The sequence below is a fragment of the Penicillium subrubescens genome (assembly GCF_028828155.1).
Source record: "Penicillium subrubescens strain IBT 31985 chromosome Unknown utg000005l_segment0_segment0, whole genome shotgun sequence".
Lineage (NCBI taxonomy): Eukaryota > Fungi > Ascomycota > Eurotiomycetes > Eurotiales > Aspergillaceae > Penicillium > Penicillium subrubescens.
The window spans coordinates 534,259-561,686 of NW_026643155.1; the positions used below are offsets into that span (position 1 = coordinate 534,259).

General features: G+C 50.0%; 10 protein-coding genes across 10 annotated transcripts; 7 read left to right on the plus strand and 3 right to left on the minus strand.

Moving 5' to 3' along the window:
* Nucleotides 1-1,418: 1,418 nt before the first annotated feature.
* N7473_006733 (epoxide hydrolase family protein) lies at nt 1,419-2,803 on the minus strand (the record flags this gene model as incomplete). The annotated part of the gene is made up of 4 exons (XM_057152673.1): nt 1,419-1,699; nt 1,780-1,855; nt 1,925-2,465; nt 2,517-2,803. 4 exons carry the CDS (start codon nt 2,801-2,803, stop codon nt 1,419-1,421), a joined length of 1,185 nt encoding a protein of 394 aa, XP_057007011.1.
* Nucleotides 2,804-4,168: 1,365 nt separating this feature from the next.
* On the plus strand, nt 4,169-4,705 carry N7473_006734 (13 kDa ribonucleoprotein-associated protein; the record flags this gene model as incomplete). The annotated part of the gene is made up of 3 exons (XM_057152674.1): nt 4,169-4,284; nt 4,384-4,437; nt 4,495-4,705. 3 exons carry the CDS (start codon nt 4,169-4,171, stop codon nt 4,703-4,705), a joined length of 381 nt encoding a protein of 126 aa, XP_057007012.1.
* A 1,363-nt stretch (nt 4,706-6,068) lies between these two features.
* On the plus strand, nt 6,069-7,904 carry rhgB (putative extracellular rhamnogalacturonase; the record flags this gene model as incomplete). Its single annotated transcript, XM_057152675.1, has 4 exons — nt 6,069-6,698; nt 6,758-6,796; nt 6,859-7,060; nt 7,128-7,904. 4 exons carry the CDS (start codon nt 6,069-6,071, stop codon nt 7,616-7,618), a joined length of 1,362 nt encoding a protein of 453 aa, XP_057007013.1. The 3' UTR covers nt 7,619-7,904.
* Nucleotides 7,905-8,273: 369 nt separating this feature from the next.
* On the plus strand, nt 8,274-9,809 carry N7473_006736 (putative sugar transporter; the record flags this gene model as incomplete). The annotated part of the gene is made up of 1 exon (XM_057152676.1): nt 8,274-9,809. The coding sequence occupies one exon, from the start codon at nt 8,274-8,276 to the stop codon at nt 9,807-9,809; it is 1,536 nt and encodes a 511-aa protein (XP_057007014.1).
* Nucleotides 9,810-11,823: 2,014 nt separating this feature from the next.
* N7473_006737 (ankyrin repeat domain-containing protein) lies at nt 11,824-12,075 on the plus strand (the record flags this gene model as incomplete). The annotated part of the gene is made up of 1 exon (XM_057152677.1): nt 11,824-12,075. One exon carries the CDS (start codon nt 11,824-11,826, stop codon nt 12,073-12,075), a length of 252 nt encoding a protein of 83 aa, XP_057007015.1.
* Nucleotides 12,076-12,938: 863 nt separating this feature from the next.
* On the plus strand, nt 12,939-13,325 carry N7473_006738 (uncharacterized protein; the record flags this gene model as incomplete). Its single annotated transcript, XM_057152678.1, has 2 exons — nt 12,939-12,954; nt 13,057-13,325. 2 exons carry the CDS (start codon nt 12,939-12,941, stop codon nt 13,323-13,325), a joined length of 285 nt encoding a protein of 94 aa, XP_057007016.1.
* Nucleotides 13,326-14,981: 1,656 nt separating this feature from the next.
* On the plus strand, nt 14,982-16,472 carry N7473_006739 (TDT family transporter; the record flags this gene model as incomplete). The annotated part of the gene is made up of 5 exons (XM_057152679.1): nt 14,982-15,151; nt 15,207-15,575; nt 15,631-15,927; nt 15,981-16,266; nt 16,326-16,472. The coding sequence occupies 5 exons, from the start codon at nt 14,982-14,984 to the stop codon at nt 16,470-16,472; spliced, it is 1,269 nt and encodes a 422-aa protein (XP_057007017.1).
* Nucleotides 16,473-17,303: 831 nt separating this feature from the next.
* Nucleotides 17,304-20,219, plus strand: N7473_006740 (uncharacterized protein; the record flags this gene model as incomplete). The annotated part of the gene is made up of 1 exon (XM_057152680.1): nt 17,304-20,219. One exon carries the CDS (start codon nt 17,304-17,306, stop codon nt 20,217-20,219), a length of 2,916 nt encoding a protein of 971 aa, XP_057007018.1.
* A 904-nt stretch (nt 20,220-21,123) lies between these two features.
* On the minus strand, nt 21,124-23,612 carry N7473_006741 (fungal specific transcription factor domain-containing protein; the record flags this gene model as incomplete). The annotated part of the gene is made up of 3 exons (XM_057152681.1): nt 21,124-22,537; nt 22,613-23,373; nt 23,505-23,612. The coding sequence occupies 3 exons, from the start codon at nt 23,610-23,612 to the stop codon at nt 21,124-21,126; spliced, it is 2,283 nt and encodes a 760-aa protein (XP_057007019.1).
* A 1,218-nt stretch (nt 23,613-24,830) lies between these two features.
* Nucleotides 24,831-27,312, minus strand: N7473_006742 (uncharacterized protein; the record flags this gene model as incomplete). Its single annotated transcript, XM_057152682.1, has 6 exons — nt 24,831-25,524; nt 25,586-25,924; nt 25,977-26,153; nt 26,215-26,366; nt 26,570-27,031; nt 27,133-27,312. The coding sequence occupies 6 exons, from the start codon at nt 27,310-27,312 to the stop codon at nt 24,831-24,833; spliced, it is 2,004 nt and encodes a 667-aa protein (XP_057007020.1).
* Nucleotides 27,313-27,428: the final 116 nt, after the last annotated feature.

Consider the following 27,428-nt stretch of genomic DNA (forward strand, 5'->3'; position numbering starts at 1 on the left):
GTCGAAGATGCCTTAAGTGATTGTAGATGAATTGATCTGTGATGGTTCTGCCTGGATGATGAATCAACATTAAAGGATGTGTCTCGATACTTATACTAACAAATCCCCTGATATTTACTTTGTTTTTAGAAGGAAGGTTTGAAATGAGCTGAATGATGATATTGAGCTGACGTCTGCATATGCAATGAGGACACAATCTCGGCTTCGCCGATTCGTAGACATAGAAGATTAGAAGCGCCACACTTGTGGGGATATTCTAGAACGTAGGTAGCTCTCAAGTCCATGCTTAAGGTTATGTCAGCTTACATGGATCCCAGCCTCCACAGCTCCTCTTCTGGCGTAATGTACTCCCATACAGGGCTTGCTTTATACAGCTAGACAGAAAGTCGATTCGCTATTGCCAAGGATTATGGGCTGCGATCATTTTCGTATCGACAACGCAGCTCGGGGTTTGTTTGAATGAAGCCCGATCAGTCCCCATCATAATTCAGAAGTATTGAGACGAAGATCGAGTGATTATCACACGCTCTCGGGTTTTCCTAGATTATGTGAGTGGCGTCTAGGCCCGAGCTCTACGCACAATCTACCATACTAGCGTGATACAACCTGATAATTTTTCAGTCCTAGAAAGTTAGTGCATTATGTGCTAGAGAGTTTGTCTTCACCTGCTCTAGCCATTCTCACACATGTAACCCAGATCGCGCAAGACTGAATAGGTACTTACTACGTTTTGGTTTGCTTTCTATTTTGTTGTCATTCCACTTTCAGCACATACGACCATAGGGTGTGGAGAACAGGGCTTCCCGTCCGCTCAGCCGTACTTAAGCCACACGCCGGCCAGTTAGTAGTATGGTGGGTGACCACATGCGAATCCTGGCTGTTGTATGTTTTTCTTTTTTTTGTTCGGATAAAATTTATTCGTTGCGTTGGATGTTTTAGCTGGTTTACCCTCCAGCCCTTTTAGACATGTGCTCAGGTCTATACGGCTCAAATGGATGTACCACTAAGCCAGTGCAAAGGTCTAGCCTTAGTGATCAGTCTTACTACTCAATAAATAGAGCCCTTAATTTCTTTCACCCTAGTTCATATCTATCTTTGAAGGTCTAGTCCATAGACTACTTCTAACATGATACATGTTTATGTTGTTGCGGACACGTATATTGCCATATAATTGTGAGCCACTCGCAATGCAAGTCAGGACCTTCAGCAGCAAATAGCCTCCTAGGTCATTACTTTATTCCCAATTCCACCATGGATCATGAGTATTCACGCGACGGTATTCAACTTATCCAGACCAATAAGTCGCAATCTCGCGTAAATCTCCCAACAAGGCAGGAGGGTTATCAAGACCAGGAAAATGGCCACCTGCTTCGTGGTCTCTCGCACAAATTTCAGTCAGCCAGCTCGTCCTCAAAGACTCATGTAGGCAATAGAGTTAACTCACTACTATACAGGACCAGATTCCCAGTCTTTGCGACCACCGCGGGGGGCCAAAACCCAACATTATATTTGAACGCACTGAAGAGTAAAGGGGCGTCGTTGTTCGCTTTGGTGTACACAGTTGCGAAACCATTGGGGTTCTGTTGGTAAATTATAACGGATGAAGCGAAGCTCTCGGAGAGGTAGTAGAGAGAAACACTGCGAAGGATCTCATTGTGGGTGAGCACCGAAGGCGATTTTCCTGCGTTGGGGTCGGACCCTACAAATAATTCTCAGTCGTTCAACTGCATTACACTCTGGATCGACCGCGAGGATCAGTGGATAAATGAATTTGCTCACAGTTGACAAATTTCTCTCCTATCCAGGCAAGCTGGCCAACTGGGTTGTCATAGAGTGCGAGGCCGATTGTGTTGGCCTGGTCATTCTTAGGCAAAGTTCCGTGACAACATTGCTAGTGATCGTTTCAGAGATTCATTGTACATACCTTGGTGGTCTGTTCGATGAAATAACCCTCGCCTGAATTGTTCCACTCTATTGCAGCGGCCTGCTCATATTCCTCCAAGGGTGATAGGGTGATGTTCTCAGCAGCGAGCTGATCCGAAGTATAAGGGTAAAAGGGCAGGAAGTCTAGAGAAACTGCGCGAACAGTACTGTTGAACTGAGCGTACATGCTGTACGCAATACCTGCACCCCAGTCGGTTCCAAAGGTGGCATATGTGTCGTAGTGAAGGACCTTCGTGATCAGCGTGTTGAAAACACGCGCTGTATCTGCCGCGGTCCAATTCACGGGTGGCACAGAAGAGAACGCAAAGCCAGGCAAAGAGGCCACGACCACATCAAATGAGACCTTCTTTCCGGTTGCTGTGGTTGTCTCCTTTGTAAGCTCTTTGATGACGGGAGCGAACTCTAGGAAAGAGCCGGGCCAGCCATGGACGAGAAGCAGGGGGATGGCATCTTGAGCCTTCGACCTTTCATGGATAAAGTGGATTTTCAGCCCTTCAACTACGGCCGTGTAGTGGTTGAATCTGTTGAAAGTCTTAGTAATACGCTCTCATTGGCTGGATGTAAAGACACACTTATTCAAGTCCTGTTGCTCACGTTTCCAGTCAAAGCTGTTTAGCCATTCGGCTCGGAAGCTCTCCAAAAGACTCAAACTGATGCCCGCTGAAGTCCCTGTGTTGATGTATACAGGGTGCGCAGGTAGCTCTGTTCCCTTGATCTGGTCGATCATCTGAGGCACCCTTGATGACAGATCTATGTTGAATGGCTGCAACTGATATCCAGCCTCCGATGGAACGGGATTTCCCTGGCTGGCCTCGTAGAGGCAGCTCAGAGCAAGCAGTTTCGCCCAAGACACGCGCATATTGAACTTGTACTTTTTTCTTTTCCTCGAACATTCGGAATATGGGTTTAGGTCAGAACTGCAGTAGTATTTGTACCCCTCATTGCTCAGTAGGAAATTAGCTTCAAAAGTTGGTAAGCTGGCTTTACAAATCATTGAATACATGCATCTTGCAGTATCGTAAGCACTAAATTCTCCACTGCGGTCTGTAGCTTGGCCTGTCCCGTCCCCTTCTATATCAATATACGAATCTCGTTACCACTTTCAGCCTCAAGGTCCGGTAGCGTCCGCACTCACAGTATGCATTGAGCTTGGAGGCTGGACGGGACAAGACATAGTTCGGGTAATTTCTTGGCAACAGCCCGGCCGACCCGATCACCCGGTCGTCCTAATCACCCTAAAACACTATACTACATACGAATTTTCAGGTGCCAATATATCAACAACGAAAATTGAATATCTTAACCTGATGCTTAGTATGCAAGAATTTTCTTACACTAGAAGTGCTCTAGTCTAACTGGCATACTTATGAAATGGTCATTTACCTGCAATTACTCCCCGGTCGAGCAGTGTAAATATGTAAATCTATGATCCAGCTATGGTGCAAAATATATCTTTAGCTAATAAGCACACCAAGAATAATATATCTAATACTCAGATACCCTAGGACCATTGAATTGGCCTTAAGCTTTAAGATATCACTTTTTGAAATGTCGCCTTCGCCTAGTATCGTGTTTTGGGGCGGTCGGGATCGGATGATCGGGTCGGCCGGGAACTACGTTAACCGACAATAATCACAAATTGCCACGGTATCTTAAATTCTAGGTTCTCTGTCCAGCTCAGTTTAGTTAGTATTTATAAGCATTCCGCAAGAAATATCGACAATCTTGTGTCCTTCCACTGTGTTTATTAATGTTGGCCCGTTTTCAATAGTAATGATGCGGTCACACGTGACCTTCTGGCATCCCGTGACGGTGGGGAGCTAACCTCTTGTCTTCCATCCATGTTCACTAATCCTGTAAAGTGTACCTTTTCAGAAAACCAATATTATCATTATCCATTGACATCGTCTTATTAAGAATAATCATGTGAAAAGGCACACCGCGGCATTCCTAAACCAGCCAATCTTAAAGGGCGGTCAGTATTCCACGTGACTTGGTTCAACTTGGTGGGCCATGTCAGGCAGAATCCTAAGGCGGTAGGCAAAATCTTTTGCATTCCGAGATTTTCAACCTCATGATCCACGACCTTCACACCCATCCATTTTCCACCCATCTTCCCCTGTGTTTACACGGCAGTGATCCTTTGCGTGAGCCATTTCTCAAAAGATTTGGTTTCTGAACTCCGTTTCATCTCCCTCCACCTACAACTATCTACACCGTCACAATGGCTGAGGAAACTGGTGTCGCCTGGCCCATCGCCGATGAGGCCCTGAGCCAGCAACTCCTGGACCTCGTCCAGCAGGCTACCAACTACCGTCAGGTCAAGAAGGGTGCTAACGAGTATGTCTATCCCTTGTGCCATATGCTCCTAGAGTCATGCTTTATTGGCCATGTCACTCTCCATAGAATAATGGTTGCTAATCTTTTTTTTTCTTCTAGGTCCACCAAGACCCTGAACCGTGGTACCTCCGAGCTCGTTGTTCTCGCTGCCGAGTAAGTCTTCGCCGATACTCGACTTGGATAACACTCCCATGCTAACGTATGTTATAGCACCACCCCTCTCCCCATCATTCTCCACCTCCCCCTTCTGTGCGAGGACAAGAACGTCCCCTACGTCTACGTTCCCTCCAAGATGGCTCTTGGCCGTGCCTGCGGTGTCAGCCGTCCCGTCATCGCTGTGTCTATCACCACCAACGATGCCAGTGAGCTCGCCAACCAGATCCGCGCCATCAAGATCCAGGTCGAGCGTCTCATGATCTAAGCAGTCGGTCGAGGCTGGGGGTTTGTGGAGGAATACTTCGAGTTAGGGCGGGGTTTGAGGTTTGCATTCTGCTGTGATGGTGATTGCAAGATATTTTCCGAATAGAAAATATTCGCTTTTGGTTGCTGTACAGCCCCGCCCTTTGCTGGTGAAATCTTTAGCTAGGTTTTTCTTCGGCTCGAGGCATAAAACTCAGATCCTTTTTGAGAATATTCTTTTCCATTTGCCGCGAGTGGTGTAGAGATTGCCGGTGGCTACATAACGTAGTGTATACCACGTAAGTGTACACTTGGTTGAGGGGTAGGTCCAGAATGGTTCGAGAATGACTGCAGATCTGAGGCATAGAGTTCTCTGGTGGAAGTATAAAGTATAATGGGATGCTACCCCGTAAAAATCGATCCGATGGCTCATACAGAGTCACAGCTGAAGGATGCATGTTTGTCGACTTATATAGGTGACCTGACAAAAGCCCTGAGCTTCCAGCCGATCGAACATCACCCACCAAATTGGCCGTCCACCTGCAACTGCGGCGACCAACATCACCAGTTGGAGCAGCTTCGACCACAGAGAACAGCGTGCACCCGCTTCCCTTTAATCAACTCTGCCAATTTGCGTCTGTAAAACAGCTGCCCCCTAAGCCGGCGTTTACCCGAACAGATCGACCAACGACTGCCGAACCTCTCGACCCGCAATTAAGCCTGAGACAGGCTAACAGGAGGCTAATTCATCCCCAAACACGACGGTGCCAGGGGTCCGTCACAGACAGAGCAACATGAATGGATCACGACCCCCCAAAAGGAGTCGATGGCGCGTAAGCAACAGGCCACCAACTCGCCGATCAAAACATCAATCAATGTCAGACCGGTGTCTCGGGTCCTCTTTAACCCTCCAATCTCAATCCTATCTCCGTATGAAGCACCCAAGAATTGAGTCTGCCGGCAGAGCCCACTCGTCTCGAGTCCGAACGTGCGCTCCACACCAGCGCTACCAATCTACTCTATGAGTCTATTCCGGCCGACGCTATTCAGTATTCTGGTCTGGTGGGTCACCATGTGGAACGACAGCGACCAAGCTAATGGGGCTACGGTTCGCCTTGTGTCTCCTTGGCCCGGGGCTCTGGAAGCTTTTGGGTTTAGCGTGCACAATATACCCGACTGAGGTATATGGAAGAATCTATTCCGTTTTTTGTTCCTGGCCTACTCCGTTTTGGAACGGGGCTGTCCGAGGGCTTGAGATATAACCTCCGGCATCTCCTCCGACCTTGTTCGAAGTCCAGGGGCCTTCTTTCCTTGGTTCTTCCTACTCATCATAGCATTCTTTTTGGCATCTTTCTTTTGTTTATTATACTATTCACTCTTTCACCATGATCTTCAACGCTGCCCTCCTCGCAATCGGCCTGGCGCCATTGCTGGCAACCGCCCAACTGTCCGGCTCCGTGGGCCCGACAACCTCCTACACAACCAAGGCAAGCAACAAGATCTGCAACGTCCTCAACTACGGTGGCGTCGCCGACAAAAAGACCGATATTGGTCCCGCCATCACCTCGGCCTGGAGCGCCTGCAAGAGCGGCGGTGTGGTCTACATCCCGTCTGGCGACTATGCTCTCGGATCCTGGGTCACGCTGACCGGTGGTAAGAGCACTGCCATTCGGCTGGATGGAACCATCTACCGGACTGGCACTGGCGGCGGCAACATGATTTTCATCGAGCACACCTCGGACTTTGAGCTGTTCAGCTCGACTTCCAAGGGTGCGGTGCAGGGCTTTGGCTATGAGTTCCATAAGAAGGGATCCTTGAGCGGGCCTCGGATCCTTCGTTTGTATGAGGTGACGGACTTTTCAGTCCATGACCTTGCTCTGGTTGATTCCCCGTCCTTCCACTTCTCCATGGATACCTGCGAGAACGGCGAAGTGTACAACATGGCTATTCGGGGCGGGAACTCGGGTGGTCTGGATGGAATTGATGTTTGGTCCACTAACATCTGGGTCCACGATGTAAGTATAGTCTATCATATGGCTCTTCTTGCTTTCGATCTCGCTAATCCTTTCTCTAGGTCGAGGTCACCAACAAGGACGAATGTGTTACTGTCAAGGTATGATATGCACCTTGTCTAACGTCCCCATTGCTTGACTCAGATATCTAATCCCTGCATAGAGTCCCGCCAAGAACATCCTCGTCGAGAACATCTACTGCAACTGGAGCGGTGGCTGCGCCATGGGCTCCCTCTCGTCCGACGTCGATATCTCCGACGTCGTTTACCGTAATATCTACACCTGGTCCTCGAACCAAATGTACATGATCAAGAGCAACGGCGGTAGCGGCTCCGTGTCCAACCTGGTCCTGGAGAACTTCATCGGTGCGTCCCATACTACTCCCCATGCCCAACCCCCAATCTAGCTCAATCAATACTAACCACCCCCTAGGCCACGGCAACGCCTACTCCCTCGACATCGACCAACAGTGGAGCAGCATGTCCACCGTCGACGGCGACGGCGTACAACTCAACAACATCACAATCAAGAACTGGAAGGGCACCGAAGCAAACGGCGCCCAGCGCGGACCGATCAAGGTGAACTGCGCCGCCGACGCCCCCTGCACCGACGTCACGATCGAAGACTTTGCCATGTGGACCGAGTCCGGTAGCTATCAGAAGGAAATTTGTAACAACGCCTACGGCTCGGGTGCCTGTCTGAAGTCCGGTAGCGGCGGCTCGTACAGCACCACGGTTACTGTGAAGACTGCCCCGACCGGATACTCTGCGGCGACGATGGCGGCAGACTTGAAGACTGCCTTTGGTACAGTTTCGTCTATCCCGATTCCTACGATCCCGACCTCGTTCTACCCTGGTGCTACGCCGATTAGCGCTCTTGCTGGTGCGGCGAAGACGACTTCGACTTGTTCTTGTGGGAATTAGGAGAGGTAGAATGGCCACCGGGGCAATGTGTATTACATAGTCTCCTGAGTTTTGTATCATTTTGTGACATTTCTACTTGAAAGTGTCTTCAATATTCTATCGATCGACTTGTGCGATGGTAATTTCGTCTACCTCGATAATCTTGAAGAGACACATGCAACTAATACAGACGGGTTCAAAATCAAATATCACACAACATTCACAAGAAAAAAGCAAACTACTACTAAAGTAGGTTGTCAACAGTGCCTGATCAGGTAAATGGTAAGTTCCCTTCCGTGGCTGCCCCTTCACCTTCCCATCCCGCCTTAGTTACTTAGTGAGGGGGAAAGAAAAACGCCCTGACGGAACCCCGTCCGTCGATCACGCCATAGAAGGATCCAATCGAACACGAGCACAGAAAGCAACCCAATACAAATCGAAGCAAGGAATGCGCATTGATAGAGTTTACGACGTGCCCTTAAGGGACCCTGATTCGACAGCCCGCCCTTGATGCAGAGTCCACGCCGCTCGCGACGTTACAACGGGAGGATCTAGGGATCCCACGTTGAGCGGAGCCTCGCATCAATATAAACACGAAGAGAGAAGACCGGATCTCAGGTTAATTTGTTTGGGTTTCTCCTTTTTGCACATCTGGCACTCACAATCGTAGCCAGCCATGTCGTCCACAAAATCACCAGCCGACGAGCCCACCGCGCTCGGGTCAACACCCGCAGACGGCGACGCGACCCCGCCAGACTCAAGCCTCGATACAGCCTACAAAGCCAAGGCCGACAGGCTGAACCGCGCCATTCAAGACATCGGCATGGGCCGGTACCAGTGGCAGCTATTCGTGGTGATCGGATTCGGCTGGGCCAGCGATAACCTCTGGCCGATCGTGACTTCGCTAATCCTCCCACCGGTGGCATACGAATTCCACGCCTCAAAGCCACCCTTCCTCACGCTAGCGCAGAACATCGGGCTCCTCATCGGTGCCGTATTCTGGGGTTTCGGGTGCGACGTGTTCGGGCGCAAATGGGCGTTCAACCTGACCATCGGCATCACGGCGGTATTTGGACTGATCGCGGCCGGGTCACCGAATTTCGGTGCTGCGTGTGCATTCGCGGCGCTCTGGTCTGTCGGTGTTGGGGGCAATTTGCCGGTTGATTCGGCTATTTTCTTGGAATTTTTGCCCGGGTCGCATCAGTGGCTTTTGACGGTTTTATCGGTTGATTGGGCGTTTGCGCAGTTGTTGGCTACTTTGGTTGCGTGGCCGCTGTTGGGTAACATGACGTGCGGCTCGGAAGAGGGTTGTACGAGATCGAAGAATATGGGGTGGCGGTACTTTTTGATTGCTATGGGTGGGCTGGCAATGATTATGTTCGTCGTGCGCTTTGTGTTTTTCACTATCTTCGAGTCGCCCAAGTATCTGATGGGCAAGGGGAGGAATGCGCAGGCAGTGGATGTTGTGCATGAAGTAGCCCGCAGGAACGGTAAAACATCGCCGTTGACTCAGAACGACCTTGATGATTTCGATGAAGGCGAGTCGCATGGTTTCACGGCGAGCAATATCGTCCGCCAACGTCTGGACAAGCTTCGCTTCCAGCATATCCGAGCACTATTCGACACGCCCAAAAGAGCGTACTCAACCACTTTGATCATCCTCGTCTGGGCCTTTATCGGCCTCGGCTTCCCACTATACAACGCCTTCCTCCCATACATCCAACAGTCCCGAGGCATCGAATTCGGCGACGGATCAACATACATCACATACCGAAACTCCCTCATCATCGCAGCCATGGGTATCCCCGGCTGTCTTCTCGGCGGCTTTCTAGTCGAGCTCCCCCGTTTCGGACGCAAAGGCGCATTATCGAGCTCCACAGCATTGACGGGTGTGTTCCTGCTTGCATCAACAACGGCGAACACATCGAATGCCCTGCTAGGATGGAACTGCGCCTATAACTTCATGAGCAGCCTCATGTACGCCGTGCTGTACGCGTACACTCCAGAGATCTTCCTGACGAAAGATCGTGGCACGGGGAATGCGTTGACGGCAAGTGCTAATCGTATCTTTGGCATTATGGCGCCGATTGTGGCCATGTATGCGAATTTGAACTCTGCTGCGCCGGTGTATGTGAGTGGTGCTTTGTTCGTTGCTGCGGGTATTCTGGTTGTTTTACTTCCTTATGAATCCCAGGGCAAGGCGAGTCTGTAAATTATTGTGCATGACTTGATTCAAAGATACGTTAGACGCGATCCTGCAGAATTCATTAGCGGAGAGGTCAACGAATAGATTCTGTTCGATTAATCAACTGTCGAACAAATTCAGGGCAAGATACCGCTAGACCAAAAATTGCACTCTAGGCTGCATTCTTAGTCTATACGGCCTTCTCTTAATTCTGACATCAACTAATGTTTTTCCAGTAAAAACACAGCGAGTAATTGAACTTCTAATCAAATATCCCAACTCGTTCCTCTGACGCAGACTACTCTCTACTAATGCGAAAATTTCTATAGCCAAGAAACGCGATTGCTAGTTTCACGATACACCTCTTATGCTAGTTTAGCGTAGTTAGAGTATTACTATCTTCTAATTGGGATATCGTGTATGTAATTCAAAAGTCCGAGTCTAAAGATTAGAGAAACAGACTAAATAGATATGCTTTGATCACTCTTGGTTGAGAGCCATCTCTAATTTTCTTTCGAATTATCTGTCACTGATGGCATAGATACTATTTCTGTGGTCTATCGTTTAACTCGTGCACTGCTAAGCTGATTTGGCAAATTTGGCGGGTTTTCAAACTGATAGAAACCCACTGTAAAAGATATTAATACTATTACCACGGTAAACCGGAGTCAGAGTGTATCGTCGCTTTAGCAATTCTCTACTGATGCCTCCAAGTATGTAGGATTTTGTTATTCGCACAACTCACTAGGCCGAATCTTGCCACCTACACCTAACTAGCCGTGGCTGAGTCAATAATACGAGGGCCAAGAAGCTCACACAACAGTCTGGAGAACTTGGATTCCCCCAGTCCACGAATCTCTTCGCGACCATATCCAGCTCTTTCAAGGTCACAAGAAAAACAGTAAACATGCTGCCACCTTCTTTCCCTAATGAATTATTATTCTTGGTTGCGGATTTTCTGGAAAAAGAAACCGACCTCAACTCCTTGGCTCAAACAAACCCGCGATTATATTCCCTGATCAATCCATACCTTTACCGGCGCTATTATGGGCAGCCGTCCGAGGAAGCGAGGGGACTGCTCGAATCTGTATCTCTGAAGGCGCGAACCTTGAGGCGATTGATAAATTTAGTGAGAGACCTCGAACACCGCTATCCTTGGCTGCGTTGTATGGCCAAGAGGCAGTGGCCAAGTTGCTGCTGGAGACTGGGCTGGTGGATCTGGAGTCAAAAGACCGCTATGGCGATTCTCCATTATCCCTAGCAGCCGGTAAAGGCCACGAGAAGGTGGTGAAGCTGTTACTGGAGACTGGGCGGGTGGACGTTAACTCAAGGGGCTTTTATGATTAGACGCCACTGTCTAGTGCAGCGATAGAAGGTCGTGAGGCGGTGGCGAAACTCTTGCTCACGACTAATGGAGTAGACGTGGGTTCGAAGGATAACGATGGTTACACGCCTTTGTTCCTAGCGGTGGGGGTTGGCCACGACGGGGTAGTGAAGCTTTTATTAGAGAGTGGCCGGGTGGATGTTAACTCTAGGAAGTATAAGGGTCACATGCCACTTCTCGTGGCGGCGTGTAATGGCCGAGTCGATGGTGAAGCTGTTACTGGAGAACGGACAAGTGGATCTCAATCCTAGGGCTTCTGATGGTCACACACCATTATCTCAGGCAGCGTCCCGAGGTCACGAATCGGTCGTAAAACGGTTACTCGTGACTGGTCGAGTGGATGTCGACATGAGGGGCTTCAACAAGCATTTCACGCCACTGCTATGGGCTGCGTATAGGGGCCAAGACTCGGTGGTGAAGCTGTTACTAGAGAGCAGACGAGTAGATATCGACTCAAGGGACTATGATGGTTACACGCCTCTATCTCAGGCAACGTTAGGAGGCCACGAGTCGGTAGTAAACTATCACTCGAGACTGGTCGAGTGGATCTCAACATGAAGGACCGCAGGGGGTCATTCTCCATTGTCCCTAGCGGCATGCGAGGGCCACGAAGTTATAGTGAAATTGTTGCTGGAGACTGGGTGGGTGGATATCGACATGAAGGACTTCGACGGTTGGACACCACTGGCATGGGCTGCGTTTATGGGCCACGAGGCAGTGATAAAGCTGTTGCTCGAGGCTAGGGTAGATGTCCACTCTGTGGATTCGGAGGGTAGCACGCCACTGTCGTGGGCTGTATCGGAAGGCAATGAGGCAGCGATGAAGCTGTTACAGGAGGCTGAACAGGTTTCTGGACAAAGACAAGAGTGTGTCAATATTGACAGAGCGATGAGATGCAGTATAGTATGACTCTTTTCCGTTCTACCTGCCTACCTAGGTAGTCAAGTGTTTAAGTCAATAACGGTCGCCCTGGTACAGAACTTTCGATAGTCAAGGGGATTGGCAGGGTTTGTGCAGCTGTCATTGAAAGTCTATCATTCTATTTTGAAGCGAGGCGGTTGACGACCTAATTCTACCTAGCGTGTCGTTCGAATACCATGCACGCCATACCTCTCAACTCGGCATGACATCATCCATCCAACAACCACGCCCGTGGATACACAAAATAATCCCAGACATTGTAGTCTGCACAACCTATCACCTTTCTTTCACTGGTCCAGAACAGTACTCACAATCCCCCCGTAGCCAGAGGCATCAATATAAGAAACTTCCACTTGCACCATAATGCCCCCACCTTGCCAACGTCCCCGGAGAATTTCAACCAATCGCGCCTTTGTCGGTCATCAACCAGCGATGAGATCAACGTTTTGTGGATACCCCAAGGTACAACAATACGTCAGATCAGCTCGACTGGATCCGATCCGGTGGCTGCCATATCACGGCGATGATGTTGGGATGTGGTCCTGTGCGAGGGTCGTCAAATGAGTGGCGGTTGTTTACTGGTTGTTCCGCATGGTCCATATGACAGTGTGGCTTGTAGCCTTGTATGTGGGGTTGTTGCATCTTAGACCGGGCATTATATCATATCTCATATGAAACTGGAACCTGTTTCTATCCCAGGTTTGGGGGCTAGGTAGGGGATATAAAGGGAGACACGATACTGTAGTGGCTGGCCATCAACAATTCAAGTCCAGTCCCAACCTGCCACGTACTTCAGATAATAACATCCATCCATCCATCCATACAATTTCCATCTCTATCATCTCCTCAAAATGTCCCAGCAAAACAGTATGTCTCCCATCAAATCCCTCACGTCCCGTCCCAATTTCAACACCCCACGCATCCCCCCATCCATCTACTTAATCTAACCATATCCTCCCTCCCATATAGATGGCGGACTCCTCGGCGGCCTCGGCGACACCCTCGGCAAGACTGTCGGCGGCGTAACCAACACCCTAGGCGACACAGTCGGTGGACTAGGCAACACGGTCGGCGGCGTGACCTCCGGTCTTGGGGACACCGTGTCGGGTGCTACTGAGGGCCTTGGCAATACTACCAAGGGAGTTGGTCAGGGTGTTGGACAGGGTATTTCGAGCGGTAGCAAGAGTATTGGTGGTCAGAAGCAGACTGCTGAGAACCCGCTTGGTTTGAATAAGTAGGTGGTTATCTATGAATGGGATGGCTGGTGATATATATTTTGAACACGAGGGGATGGACACGCTACATAACCACCGAATAGGTTGGCACAAGAGGGTTTATTGATTTCTTTTGATGTGTTAATAACATGATTATGAACTTCCATTTTTTTCAGAACTATAAATTTTTGCCCAGGGCTCCATGTTATTATGTCTTGTGGTCCGCTCTCACTCAACTATGTTTATATCCTCTCATGTTGCTGAGTTCTTCCCTCCCCCTTGCACCAGGATCGAGATCCTCTCTCGCATGATTTGTCATCAAAAACAGCTTATTTGTGACCCCTTATATAGCGCTTTCTGGCCAAAGAGACATCAAGACAGTTTGGCCGAGTGGTCTAAGGCGCTTGACTAGAATCGGATTCAGATCTGAAGTTATCAAGTCTCTTCGGAGGCGGCGGTTCAAATCCGCCAGCTGTCGTTTTTTGGTTCGTTCAAGATTAATTTTCAATTATCATATTTTTGGTGGCTGAGAAGAATTTCGGTGTGCCGCTAAGCGAGTGGGGGTGTGGGGCGACTGGGGGTTATGAATGGTTTTGGTGGCAGCTAAAGGACTCTTGGACACTGGAAAAATTTGGAGCTCGATGGGAAATTGTAATAGATGAAGAAGATAACAAAATCACTAGGAAATTGACTTGATATGGAAGGAATAGGTTTCGGAGATTTTTTTCGGTTTTATCCCCCTCTGGGCCTTCCGATAGGGCACAGGAGAATTCTATTGATCCTAGTCGGTGTCCCTCCTTACATATCCGGACATTGCTCTGTAAATAGAGATCAGAACCTCTCGATAGAGTATGGAATTCGGAAGATTCCACAATTTAGGCGTTTCAATGTTTTCGTGGGGAAAAATAGCTAAGGTTCGTTCCTTCAAAAGGATTGGCTTGATCTTTACCGTTAGACACACAAGACGTTGTTTCTGAATCGAGCTCTTTTGACCTGATTCTCTCGGTTGTATTCCGTGGTCGACGAGAAAGACGAGGGCAGTCGAATCTCAATCATGATCCGTAGTTCCAATCCGCTCTTCCGTATTCCTGGGATGGTTAGAACTTAGTAGCTGTTCAAAGATCTCTTTACTTCGATCGCTCTTCTCATCATAATATGCCTTCAACACAATCTGTATGTTGAGGACAAAGAATACGTTTTTTTCCCCAGCATAGTACATATGACTTGATTCGAGGCCCTGCTTATGGCTGAACATCTTTTCTACATATCCCTTCAGCACCACTAATGGTCTTCACCCGATGAAGAAATGCAATCTTGCAGCTTGGCTGGTGGACCCATAGCGTTGTTCAAGTTAGCAACACTAGCAGACCATGGCAGTAATGAGTCTTGAGAGACTAAGTTTTATTAAATCAATTGCCATAATAGGTAACGTGTTCCAATTTGGAGTGGAATGTGGGGAAATGGAAGACCGAAAGAAGGTTTTCATGCAAAATTGTCGTTCCGACGGAGCCGATTATGTCGGCCGAAACCACTGTCGAGTCATACAATGACCACACTTGATCATAGCTCGATATGAATTCCCGTTCACAGAGAAAGCATTGAGAAAGTACTGGTTGTTTGTTGAATTTAATCCCTCACTTCATATTTCCCTTGCCATTCAAGTCGTGGTGCGTGGCCAATATGCCGGCGACAGAGAATACGTCACACGAGTCTGACTCTTCAACCGCGAATGATTCACCTCAAAAACCCAACAAAAGCTCCAAGATGAATCAAAAGAAACTATCGCCTCAAAAACCTCTCACAAGACAAGACCAAGGATGGCGACGTGTCGTCCGAAACTTCACCCCCTCGTTTGTCCCCCATCGCCTTATCTCGTCAAGTAAAAGCTAACGTAAGCCCCACCAGATGGTTCTCCGTAACGATGGGCACAGGCATTGTGTCTATCCTGCTACATAACCTACCATACAACGGAGTTTGGATCTATTGGATTTCTGTCATCATCTTCGCTCTCAACGTTCTCCTGTTCAGCATGGGGTGTATCATGAGCATTCTACGATACACGCTGTATCCGGAAATCTTTCGGGTGATGATCACACATCCAGTGCAATCAATGTTCATCGGAACATTCCCTATGGGGCTGGCCACGATTGTTAACATGTTTGTTTTCGTGTGTGTCCCGGTCTGGGGGAAGTGGACGCGGTATTTCGTATGGGGATTGTGGATTTTTGATGCGGTGATTTCGGTGATGACTGCATTGTCTTTACCATTTGTCCTGTAAGTCCACCCCTGGACATATCTTCAGAGCATCTGTTTGCTAACATGGAACAAGGATGGCTCGTGGAAGTGAGACCCATCTGTCGTCGATGACAGCTGTCTGGCTGCTTCCCATTGTCAGCTGCATCGTGGCTGCCTCTTCCGGTGCCATAGTGGCCGAGGTATTGCCCAACGATCAGTACGCACTATGGACTGTGCTGGCGAGCTATGTGTTATGGGGAATTGGCCTTCCACTGGCCATGATGGTCATGGTGATCTACCTGCAGCGTTTGACACTACATAAATTGCCATCCAAAGCAGTCATAGTCTCCGTCTTTTTGCCTCTAGGCCCGCTGGGACAAGGCGGATATGGGTATGTTACCGTTTCGTATCTCGTGTGAATTCGGCCTAATCTTTTCTTGGCAGAGCGATGAAGTTGGGTCAATGTGCTCGAGAGATCTTCCCCAAGACGCACACCCTCGAGCAAGCCTCGGGTCCGACGTTCTACACACTCGGATTTCTTATCGCTTTGATTCTCTGGTCCTTTGGGTTGGTCTGGTTATTCTTCGCATTGGCCTCGATCGTGCGATCCAAGAATTTTCCATTCAATATTGGATGGTGGGGCTTTACATTCCCGCTGGGGGTCTTTGCGTCTAGCACTGTTCAGATGGGAACGGAGCTGCCCTCGAGGTTTTTCAGTGTTGTTGGGACGGTGGGTTATCAATCTGATAATTCGAATTTCGGAAGAATCTGCTGGCTGACTGATTGTAGATTATTTCCCTTCTCGTGGTCATTATCTGGATTATGGTGAGTGTCGGTACTCTTCGAGGTGTCGTGTCCGGGAAGCTCTTTGTTGCTCCCTGTCTAGGGGACCTTCGGGTGGTAGAGGAAGACAAGGATATCGGAAAGGCAGCATAACTGACAGGCCTTCTAAGCTTTGTCAAATCGAAAAGTAATCATTCAATAGCAATTATCATAGTTCATCTATACATCATCCTTTTATCATTCCGGGATATCCTCTGTAGACTTTGGTCGGGTACCCCAGACAAGATCACGTGACGTGGAGAAGTGCTTCGAAATTTGAATTTATTTTTCGGATTTTTATTTTATTATTTTATTATTATTTTCCCTTTCGCCCATCGAAGAAAGATCGAGCCCAGCGTCATCCACTTGGTTCCCCGATCGTCCCAACTTATCAGTGTCCGCTTTTCTCGCCAGGGCACACCAGCCAGGGACATCGGACTCGGTCAGCGCGCGTTGTCCTGCTCTGCCATCGCCGTCCTCTCCACCCCCTGAATCGCCCTTTCGTGTGCGCCTGGCGATTTTTCGTTCTTGCGCTGACTGGCACAACTCGGTCTCCGTAGCCGCTAGTCCTGTTTAGGCAAGAACACCTTGTCGTGTGCCTGAGCCATCTGGCATCAACCGCCACATTGCCGCCTGGACACTTAGATACCTGGACACCTTACTGCCTTGGTGCCTGGGTGACTCAGGCCGCCGGAACAACAAAACACGCGGCGCGACTCCAGCTGGACGTCCTCGAAACCGCAGTTACTAGTTGTTGGCTGGCCGCGCGACCACTGCTCAAAGTCGGCTGATTATCGCATCGTAAATTAGATCGGTAACATTTTCGCGACTTGGGATAGCGGTGGTCGAATGTGCCGCGCATGACCAGGAGGAAAGCCGAACCCATTCCAGTCTTATCGAGGCGCCGCTTACGGTAAGGGTCGAGGCACCACCACTTCATTGAAAATGATGGGATACGGGGGTCAACCGTTTCACCATCAACAAGCGCAGCAGCAACAACAACAACAGCAGCAGCAGCAGCCACAACAACCTCATCAGGCATCGCATGTTCAGCATCCGCTGGCCCCGCAGCGCCAGCATATTCCGTCTCCATCATTGGGCGCCGCCCCAAATTTACCGCAACATGGAGGCAGTCCATTCCCCAGTAACAAGACTCTGTATCGTGCGGGTCCATCCCAGCAGCAGGCATTCTCAACAGGGCAATCGCCTGATATGCGCAAAATGGCTCCCACATCATCGAGTCCTTTGACCGGTTACCCGGCCGCGACTAGCTATGGGCAGTTCCCCGGTCAATTTGCGCAACAGACTTCTCCAGACTTCATGTCTCGCCCAGACTTTATGACTCGTAATTCCGACCCGATGGCCCTGCAGAACTTACAGCGTGGCTTCCAAAATCCCATGGCCCATGTCCGCGCAGGGCCAGGAATGAGTCCTTCAACTATGGCCCAAGGTCACGGCATGGGTATTCCATCGCCTCAGCAGTCGTTGAATAGGCTGCCTCACTCGGGCATTCAGCAAAGAGAGAGTCATTCGTCTGCCAGTCCATCTATGGCCAGTCCTTCAATGTTCGCCATGAATCAGCAGCGCCAGCAGCCGCAGTCTCAACCACAGTCACCTCAGCAAACGCAGCAGCAATTGCAGCAATACCAGCAACAGAGGCAGCAGCAGCAACAGCAATATCAGCAGCAGTACCAGCAACAGCAGTACCAACAGCAACAGGAGCGTCTTCAGCAGCAAAGGTTGGAGCAGCAACGACTCGAGCAACAACAGAAGCAACTCCAACAGCAGCGCCTGGAAGAGCAGCAGCGCTTAGAACAACAAAAACAGGAGCAGCAAAAGTTGGAGCAACAGAAGCGACTCGAACAGCAACGCCAGGAACAACAGCGACTCGAGCAGCAGCGTTTGGAACAACAACGTCTCGAGCAGCAGCGTCTAGAGCAACAGCGCCTTGAACAGCAACGTCAGGAGCAACAACGACTCGAACAGCGGCGCCTGGAGCAGCAACGCATAGAGCAACAGCGCCAAGAACAACAACGCTTGGAGCAGCAGAAGCAACAGGAACAGCAACGGCTCGAGCAGCAGAGGCAGCAGCAGCGTCTTGAGCAACTGCGGCTCGACCAAGAACAACAACAAAAATTGGAACAGCAAAAAAAGCAACAGCTGGAGCAACAGAGATTGCAAAAGTTGCAGCAGCAGACCATGGCGCACAACCCATATCAGCAACAGCAGCAATCTCCATTCTCCCAACACTCTCAAATCCCTTTCCATCAATATCAGCCACACGCTCAAGCTCAAAATCAATACACGCAACAGCAGCATCAGTTCCCTCAGGCTCCGCAGCAACCTCATTTCGCCCAACCTCAACAGACGCAATTCCAACACTATCAACCCCCCTCACAGGCATCAGTAGAGAAGCCTGCCAGACCCGCTGCGACCGCTGCTCCATCTGCGCATGTGCCTGCGCCTAGTGGCAACCAGACCATCAAGCCTGAACACCCGAGTCCCGCGCCAAAGAAGAAGTCAAAACCTAGACAATCAACAGCTGCCCAGGCTTCAACTCAACCTCAGGTTACTCCTCAGTCTCAGCCTCAGGTCCAAGCTCAGGCCCAGCATCACGTTCAACACCAGGCTCAAGCCATACCAAATCCTCCTGCGCCCGTTGCGGCAACGACTAGCGCACCAATGCCGGCGAATGGACAAGTACAACCCCAAGTAGGTACCGCGACAGCAGCCGGTGGTGTACCTCCTGCCGCAGGGGCTCCCGTAAAACGCAAGCGCGGACGGCCACGGAAAGAGGAAGTCGCAGCCAGACAGGCCGCGGCGGCCGCAGCAGCCGCGGCAGCTGGTCTTCCTCCTCCACAACCTGGACAACCATTCAATGCAAACATGGCGTCTTCATCTGCTGGAACGACTATTCCTCAAGTTCTGACTATCGGTCCGGATGGAAAGCCGCAGCTTCCCAAGCGTAAACGTGGTCGTCCTCGCAAGGCTGATCAGATCGCCTGGGCGGAGTTGACCGGTCAACCCCTTCCACCGCCGAAACCAAAGAAACCATCCGCTGCGAAGAAACCCGGAACTGGGCGACCTCGTGGTAGGCCCCGCAAAGCAGATGTGGCTGCGGCGGCAGCGGCTGCTGCTGCTGCCGCTGCCGCCGCCGGTAATGGTGACGGTGATAGGGCACAGGGAGAGACCAAGCCTCAACCAAGCGACAAGGCGGACCCGAATGGCGCTCAGAAGCGCTCAGCGCCCGTTGACGATGACCCACGAAAGCGACCTTGCCCAACACCTCCATACCCTCAACAAGGTCAGCCTCAGCCTCCAGCTCAGCAACAGGCACAACAATTGCCTGCCCAGAGTCAAGCGCATTCGCAACACACTCAAGCATTACCGATGCAACAGCAACAGCATCATGGACTTGCACAAGCGCAGCACATGCCGCAGCCAGGACAGCACATTGGACATCAGTCTGCTCAGCATCTTCAACAACAGCAGAGCCAGCAACACGCCCAGGGTCAGCAATTGCCTATGCAAGGTGGTCACCCCATGTCCTTGCCGCCACATATGCAGATGCATCAACAGGCTGGCGTTCACCCTGCTCGGCCATCACCAGCTCATCCATACATGCAAAATCAAATGCCGTCGATGCAGTCTCCGATGCAGCAGTCGCCAATGCAACTTCCTCAACCGGTTCATGGACACCCCTCCCACCCGGGTCAGCACCAGCAACAGCCTGTGCAAGGCCAGCACTTTGCTCAAAGTCGTGCTCCCGCGCATCAGCAGAATCGAGCTCCACCGGCGCCAGCACCGCAGCATCAGCACCAACATACATTCCAGGTTCAGCTCCAACCTCAGACAACCTAAACTCTCTGCTGGGTGTGCGATTCGCTAAGACGGCCAGGCTAGTGCTGTCTGATGCTCTCATGTTATAATACGATTGGCTGGCTTCATTGCTTTTATTCCAGCATTAACCCTTCCCTTCTCTGTCATGGCACTGGGGTACGCGTCTCCATGTTCCCCGCGTCGATTCCCCGATTTCTATATGCAGCCGTTTTCTGTTTCTTGTCTCTATTTTCACCCGACATCTGATATCTGATATCACGGGCATGGCCAAATCCCCCTTTATGAATCTGATTTCTGGATCCGAATTCGGTGGTCAATTGATCCTGTATTCTGTGTCGTTTTTGCGATTTCGCGTGCTCTTGTTATTTTATGTTATTTTCTATTGTTCTCTTTCATATTATGCAATGTCTTCCCTCCTCTTCATCGTTTCCTGACATGATGGGCATTTTGATTTGCAATTGCGGGTTATTCTTGTTCAGGTCTTTTACTCGGGAACTTTGCGGACCTTTTGATTCTTGGCTTTTTCGTTTTGGATGGTTGTTTGAGATACATATTTAATGCTGTAGTACATACTCCTAATTCATGGGCTATTATACCAATCTCAAGTAATCGAATATATCTCAGAGCAACTTTAGAAAGCCTGGATTGGACCGGACGCCAGCGATAGTCGTAACATCATGGATCTACCATTCCCCCTTCCGGGCTCTCTTCTTACTGCAGCCATCATCCTCGCCTTTGGCGTGTTACTAATGCCAAAATATCGAGGCGTAATTCAATGTAGCACATAAAGAACAGACCAGTCAAAAAGATCAAAAGACCAACCTAAAAGGAAATTCATTCAAGATCATCAAAGTCGGATACCTCACATCCAACACAGACTTATCATACAATGATCCGACAATCACCCACTTAAAAACAACCTTACCTACACTCCATTACCTTCAAAATCGAGTAAATCCTCCAATCCCTCCATTCGACTCCCATCATCCACACTTCCCTCATGCCCACCCTGACCTTGACCAGGCCCCTGACTCTGACCCTGACTCTCTCTCTGCATGTTACTCACATCCACACCCGCACCACCAACTAAACCCTCCGCCCTCGGCCAATCCCTCAAATCAATCTTCAGCGCTGGCGCAAGTCTCCTCACCACACCATCACACAACAAGAAAGCCCGTCGAGCAGCAGGGTCCACAGTCGCGAGGGTATGAATGCAATGCAGCGCTTTCTTCGACTGGGCGATCACCGTCTCGATATCTGTATCTAGTAATGCCAGTGCATTCGGTATTACAGGGTCGGAACCTGATACAGACACTGATGCTGAAGCCGAAGCCGACTTGGAATTTGAGTTTGAAGTCGCCTTGGATTTTGAGGTTGATTCCGAGGAGCTTGGGAGGGTGGTTTGATCGGGGAAAGACACGAATGATAGCGCGAGCAGTAATGCCGTGGTTGCTTGCATGATGAAATGTAATACGCTCCACCAGGGCGTTATGCGGACGAACCATGCTATATCTGGGTTCTCGGGGAGAATCGAGATAAGCGAGCATGCAGCCTGGAGACAATCTGTTGCCATATCTGTTCTCAGTTTTGCGCGGTGATTCGCGTCTGGGGCGGGTGGGGTTGTGGTTGCTGATGATGACGATGGTTGTTGGGGGGAGTGTGTCTGCGAGAGACACGGTCTGCAGAGGATAACGCGAGCGGAATAGTAATTCATCGCTAGACAAACTCGTTCCCTTGCAAATGGCGCAGTTTGATCATCCAGTTGAGCATGGTTTAAATGCCAGGGTCCCGCGTCGGGAACGGTGAATTGATAAGGCGGGGGGACTTTAGCGAGCCATCTATCCATGCGAAGAGTATATTTTTGCAAGCGGTATTCTGTCACGCTGGAGCCCTCGCGGATTCCCTCAATGCTGTATATTTTGTTCAGGACAGCTTGGGTTATCAAAGCGAGGTCAGTGAGGTGGTAGAAGAACAGTGCCGAACAGGGCTTGCAGTCTGCCACCCAGGTTGGGCCGCTTTGGAGTTGGGTGGGTGTTTCGAAGAGGGTTGGGCGGAGCTGAGCTTCGCGGAGGGATCGGTCTTGTAAGAGGCGGGCGATGTCTGGTTGTTCGAAGAGTTCTTCTTCGAAGGGGAGTGGGGGTGGAACGGAGCAGAGGCCTTCTCCTATGCAGGAGGCTCGGCCGTGCATGGAGGTTAGGAGGTACTCTAGAGAGTAGATGGACCACCATAGTCTGCAGCGGGCTTCTTTGGAAGCGTCGTGTGTTCGACCGTCTGTAATGTGAAGGTTTGTTCCGAGAGATAAGGCAGAGCGAAGAGCCATGCTGGAGAATTTAGATGCTCTGTTTTTATGTTAGTATGTCTTTACTCACGTAGATGCAAATGCAAATGTAAAGTCAAGGAAGTGCTTGCCATACCTGTTGACTTGACCCAAACAAAGCAAGTACACAGCTACCAGAAACTCCAACTGAATCTGCTGCAGATCGGTATGCTCGAAAAGGACATTTTCGTGCAGACACAACTGCCGCGCCCGAGTCAAATACACGAGTCCATCTTCCCAAGCACTCTCCGTACCAGGATCAAGGAGCTTGCAGCATCGACAACCAATAGCAAAGATCATATTCAAGATCCCGAGCCATTTCCGCGGTGGCTGCGTCGGTTTACTGAAAAACTGCCGATACTGGCCCGTGAAGGTCGACTTGCGCAGGACGCTAAACGTCGGATGAACATAAGTCATATACGCATCGAGGTATTTATCGGCAATTTCGCGCGGAGGCACAGTCATTGGATCGGATTCATCGCTAACAAGGGGGATATCCAAGTCATCGAGATGATAATTCATCATTGCGATGGGGATATCACGGTCCCACTTCTCCTGCGAGGGAAGTACAGCTGCCACTGCGAGTGGACTCTGCGGCTGTGATACTGCTGCTGACGAGCCTGATGTCGACTGGAGACGACTCCCAGAATAGGAGGACTTTTGCTCGATATCATCCTCGAGTCGTTGCATCCATGTGACCTCGGAATTCTTGCCGAAGAATCCCGCTGCACGAGTAGTCTCGTTGCGATTTAGATCCTCCTCGACTAGATCGACAGCTTCCAGCGATCCGACCGAGGAACTCGAGTCCGAATCATCGGGATCGTCCTTGTTTCGAGTCGAGGGTTTTTTATTCTTGACCTGGGATGTTAAAGTAGATTTGTTAAGCCCTGTACATAAAAGCGCGGGTCCAAGTGAAAGACGTGACTGGAATGATGTCGAGTGTATAGTCGAGAGGTGCAGTGGTATAATACTGGCAACACAATACTTACCTTCAACGCTTTCCTGATCCTCCGCGCTGTGGGTGCATCAACATCCCCTTCCAGATCGCGAAGCAAAGACTCATACCGTTCAGCCCGTTTCGACAATAACTCTAGCATCTTCTGATCGCGCACGCGTTTCACATCCTCGAACACACATCGATTATTATGATACGCACACTGGCTACACGTGGGTCGCACGCCATCGCATTTAATTTTACGCTGTCGACAGGGCTCACACGCCCGTGCTGAGCGTCGTCTTCCCCTGTACGTCGTTGGAGGTACTAATCTCGGGATGGGCACCTTGTTGTTGTTATTGCTGGCATGATCGGTCGGGGCTACGCGTTGATGATCTGTGTTCGTGAAGCCTGTCGGGACCATTGGTGGTGGATAGGATGAGTATGACATCTGTGCATTTGCGCTTTGGTTTTCCACATGAGGATGGTCGAATGAGAAGATCGAATTCGGCCCTCCTCCAGGATAGGACTGCGCTGTTGAAGTCGCGGGGGCTTCACTCAAGGAGGAAGTAGTGGGCCAGTAGGAGCCAGCGACGGATGAAGAAGTGTATTCGGGTTGGCCGTCGCGTGCAAATGAATCATTCGGGTTATGCATGGGCGGTGGTGAAACAATTGCATCAAGAGGATAATATATCCCAGGAATGAGAAGAGGAAGATGATCGATCTGTGGTTTTTGTTCGGGGAGGGGTTTCCCAGAAGAATTAAGAATTGTTTCTCAGGTGATATGCGTCTGCGACCGATCTCAAGTCATACTTCTCGCATAGTGGCGACCGGCAACTGGGTCAGTAACCAGATTCAAACAGGTTTAGACTGTCAGGGAGCGACCACACGGTCGGTATCACCTCAGCCTTGTCTGAGCAAAAAGTGAGCCCCATAAGACGTACTGTAACTGAGCATCCGGCATGACAGATGGGACAGATGGGACTGGTACCTTTGAAGGAGCCAAAGGACATGCAAAAGGTGGATGTGGTGAACCCGTGGATGAAGTGGAGGAAGCGTGGCGGATCATCCGCGAAGCCGCTGAGAGGCCAACGCCAAACTCGTTTGACGTCAGAAACTCCTCTTGGCCTCCTCTTAACCAGTCCAGCTAGTGGGGTCCGATACATCAATCACCTTGGCAGGATGCTGCAAAGGATCGTTGATCGTCTGGAAATTCTACAAATCGCGACGGGACACCTGATGAATGTGATATCATAGCTGAGGCGGAGTTGACCGCCATAACCGAACAGCCTAAAGTGTATACTGTTACTACTATACTGTAACTATTTTATACAATATTGTATGGTACTATTGTAAATTTCATTTGTGGTTATTCAACCCCCTACCGTGATACAGTCCTCCTCCTACTCCCCCTCCTCTCCTTAAAAACCTCATCCTTCCCCAAACTCAAACTCTCATACCGATCCAACATATCCGACAATCCCAACCCAGGATACTCTTGAAGACTCTGTGTATCCCCCTCCGTAATCCCATGATACTTCTCATCCTGATCAAGCTTCTCCAACCCCTCCGCATACTCATCAAACCGACTATGTCCCTTCGCCGAAGACTCCTCATCAAATAACTCCTTCAACTCATCCGGAATAGAAGTCGCATCACGAATACGACTGCCCTGTGCTTTAGCCCGCACAGACTGGCGGAAAATATGGAATAAATTCCTGCCTAGTGCTGAGTGACTCGCAACAATAGAGAATGCGCTTGCGAGGGAGAGGAAATCCGGGTCCATGACGTCGAAAGAGTCTTGTTCTAGCATTGTGAAAAGGGCGAGGTTGATGGCGTACATGGCGAAATGATGGGCTCGACTAACGCCGAATTCGCGGCGGTGGAGACGGGTGAGTGAGGCGATGTTCCGAGCTGCTGTTTGGGCGATATCCCAGGCGTTGTACTTTGATGCTGGTTCGGGGGTTTGTCGTGGAGGGCTTTCTGGTGTTTTGAGGCCTTCGGTTGTAGTACTTGAGCGTCTGTTGCCGGAGGTACAACTGAACAGATTGATGATCAAGGCGTTATACCGCAGCCTGCAAGATAGTTAGCCGAGCGTTCGTAGATGAGATGGTGGATGCTATAGACAGTACTGACTTTAGCAGGATAACATGCGGCGGCACCTTTTCCCAGTCAAATATTTCCGGTAAGAGGTCATCCCATCGTCTCAATCGTTCATACAATGCATCGCGACTCTGTCGTTGCAGCGGCTTCAAGTCACCCTGCTCACCTGCAAACATACTCCGCGAGATATCCCGGGAAATCGTGGACAGATTGCACATCTCGTCAAAGTAGAGATTCATATACGACGGTCTCGTATCTCGGTGCGAAGGATAAGGCATCCACAGAGACTGGTCTTCGAGGTGATCGCGGTCGATGCGTGGCATATTGACATGGTTGATGAGACTGGGTCGGAGGAAGCCAGTATGAACCATTCTTGAGAAGGCGTCAGTGTAGAGCTCCAGTGCATCTAATATCAAACACTCACGTATCAACATTAAATAACCCCCAAGCTGTGCGTCTGCATGACGAATCCATCTCCTCTGATAATTGCTCCGAGGTGATTCTCGGCCCCGTATTTCCTACGAGGCCAAGCGATTCACCCATGCGAATAGCTTCGTGAAGCATCATATAGCCCAGATCATCTGTACGGGACATGGAGTATCTATCGTTATTGTTAGAAATCCCAACTCCGAATCAGTCACAAGGCGGATCATTCAACATACCTTTCATACAAAAGCAGCGTCCCCTGCAACGAGGCCAGACTCGGCTGCATAGGCAACTCACCCTTCAACCTCTCAGCCTCAGCAAGGAAATCACATCCCTTGGACGAGATATCCCCGGGGACAACATAAGCCTCGGAGAATTCCGAGAAATACTGCAAAAAGAACATCGTCAGCCAAAATTCACACACACCACAAAAGCTCAGGCCAAACCCACACAAGCATTACTCAACAACGCATTCACCAAAAACGGACTACAAAACTGACTCCCCAAATCCCCATTCCCCATATGTCTCAAAAAAACCCCCTTATCCAAAAACGAATTAAACGGATAATCCCACGTAAAATAAAGCGACACCAGATGCGAAACAAGATCACTATCCCTCGTAACATCCGTCCACGGCTGGGCAGGGACATTAATCGGTGCCTCATCACAAAGATAATGGATATCCATAACCTTACTCCGAAACGCGGGCGTAGTCCCTTCAACATTAATCAGATTCCGCATATCTTCTAACTTGGATGCAGCCTGGGCTGCGGTCGCGCTGGACGTTGTATCCAGCGTTGAAAGGGTTTCATTGATGAATGTGCGGATTTCGTCCGGGGAGGCGTTGTGGCGGATTATTTCTAGAAGGGAGAGGGCTTTGGATTCGTCTGCTTCGCGGACGAGTTGGAAAATGTCGTTTAGGAGGTCGCGGTGGTAGGAGAGTTCGTCGGCTGTGCGTTTTGCGGCGACGCGGCGGCGTTGGTCGAGAGATTCGTCGAAGATGCAGACTCTTTGGAAGGTGCGGCAGTTTTCGCAGGGTGGGGTTCCAGAGCACTGAATAAAGAGAGGCTATCAGTATTATTCATTGCTCATCGTATATACGGAGGCACTAAAGAGAGGTTCAAGTAAGGCTTGGAGATGGGGTGATTGCCCACCTTCCGCTTAGACTTTTTGCAAGCAAGACAAGCAGTAGAAACCCTACTCTTCCACGAAGAACCCGAACTCGAAGCCGAAGCAGACGTCGCCGAAGACGAAGGTTTAGCCTCTTCATGGTGTATACCGTTATGGTAAAAATTTGGCGAAGGACGCGGAACGAGTTGGCGTTGATCAGTCATGGCGGGACATTAACGGTCATCGATGTACAAGTTCGATATGTATGTGCTTTGTGTATGTATGTGTGGCGAGTATGCGTATGTGCTTTGTGTATGTATGTGCGGCGAGTATGCGTATG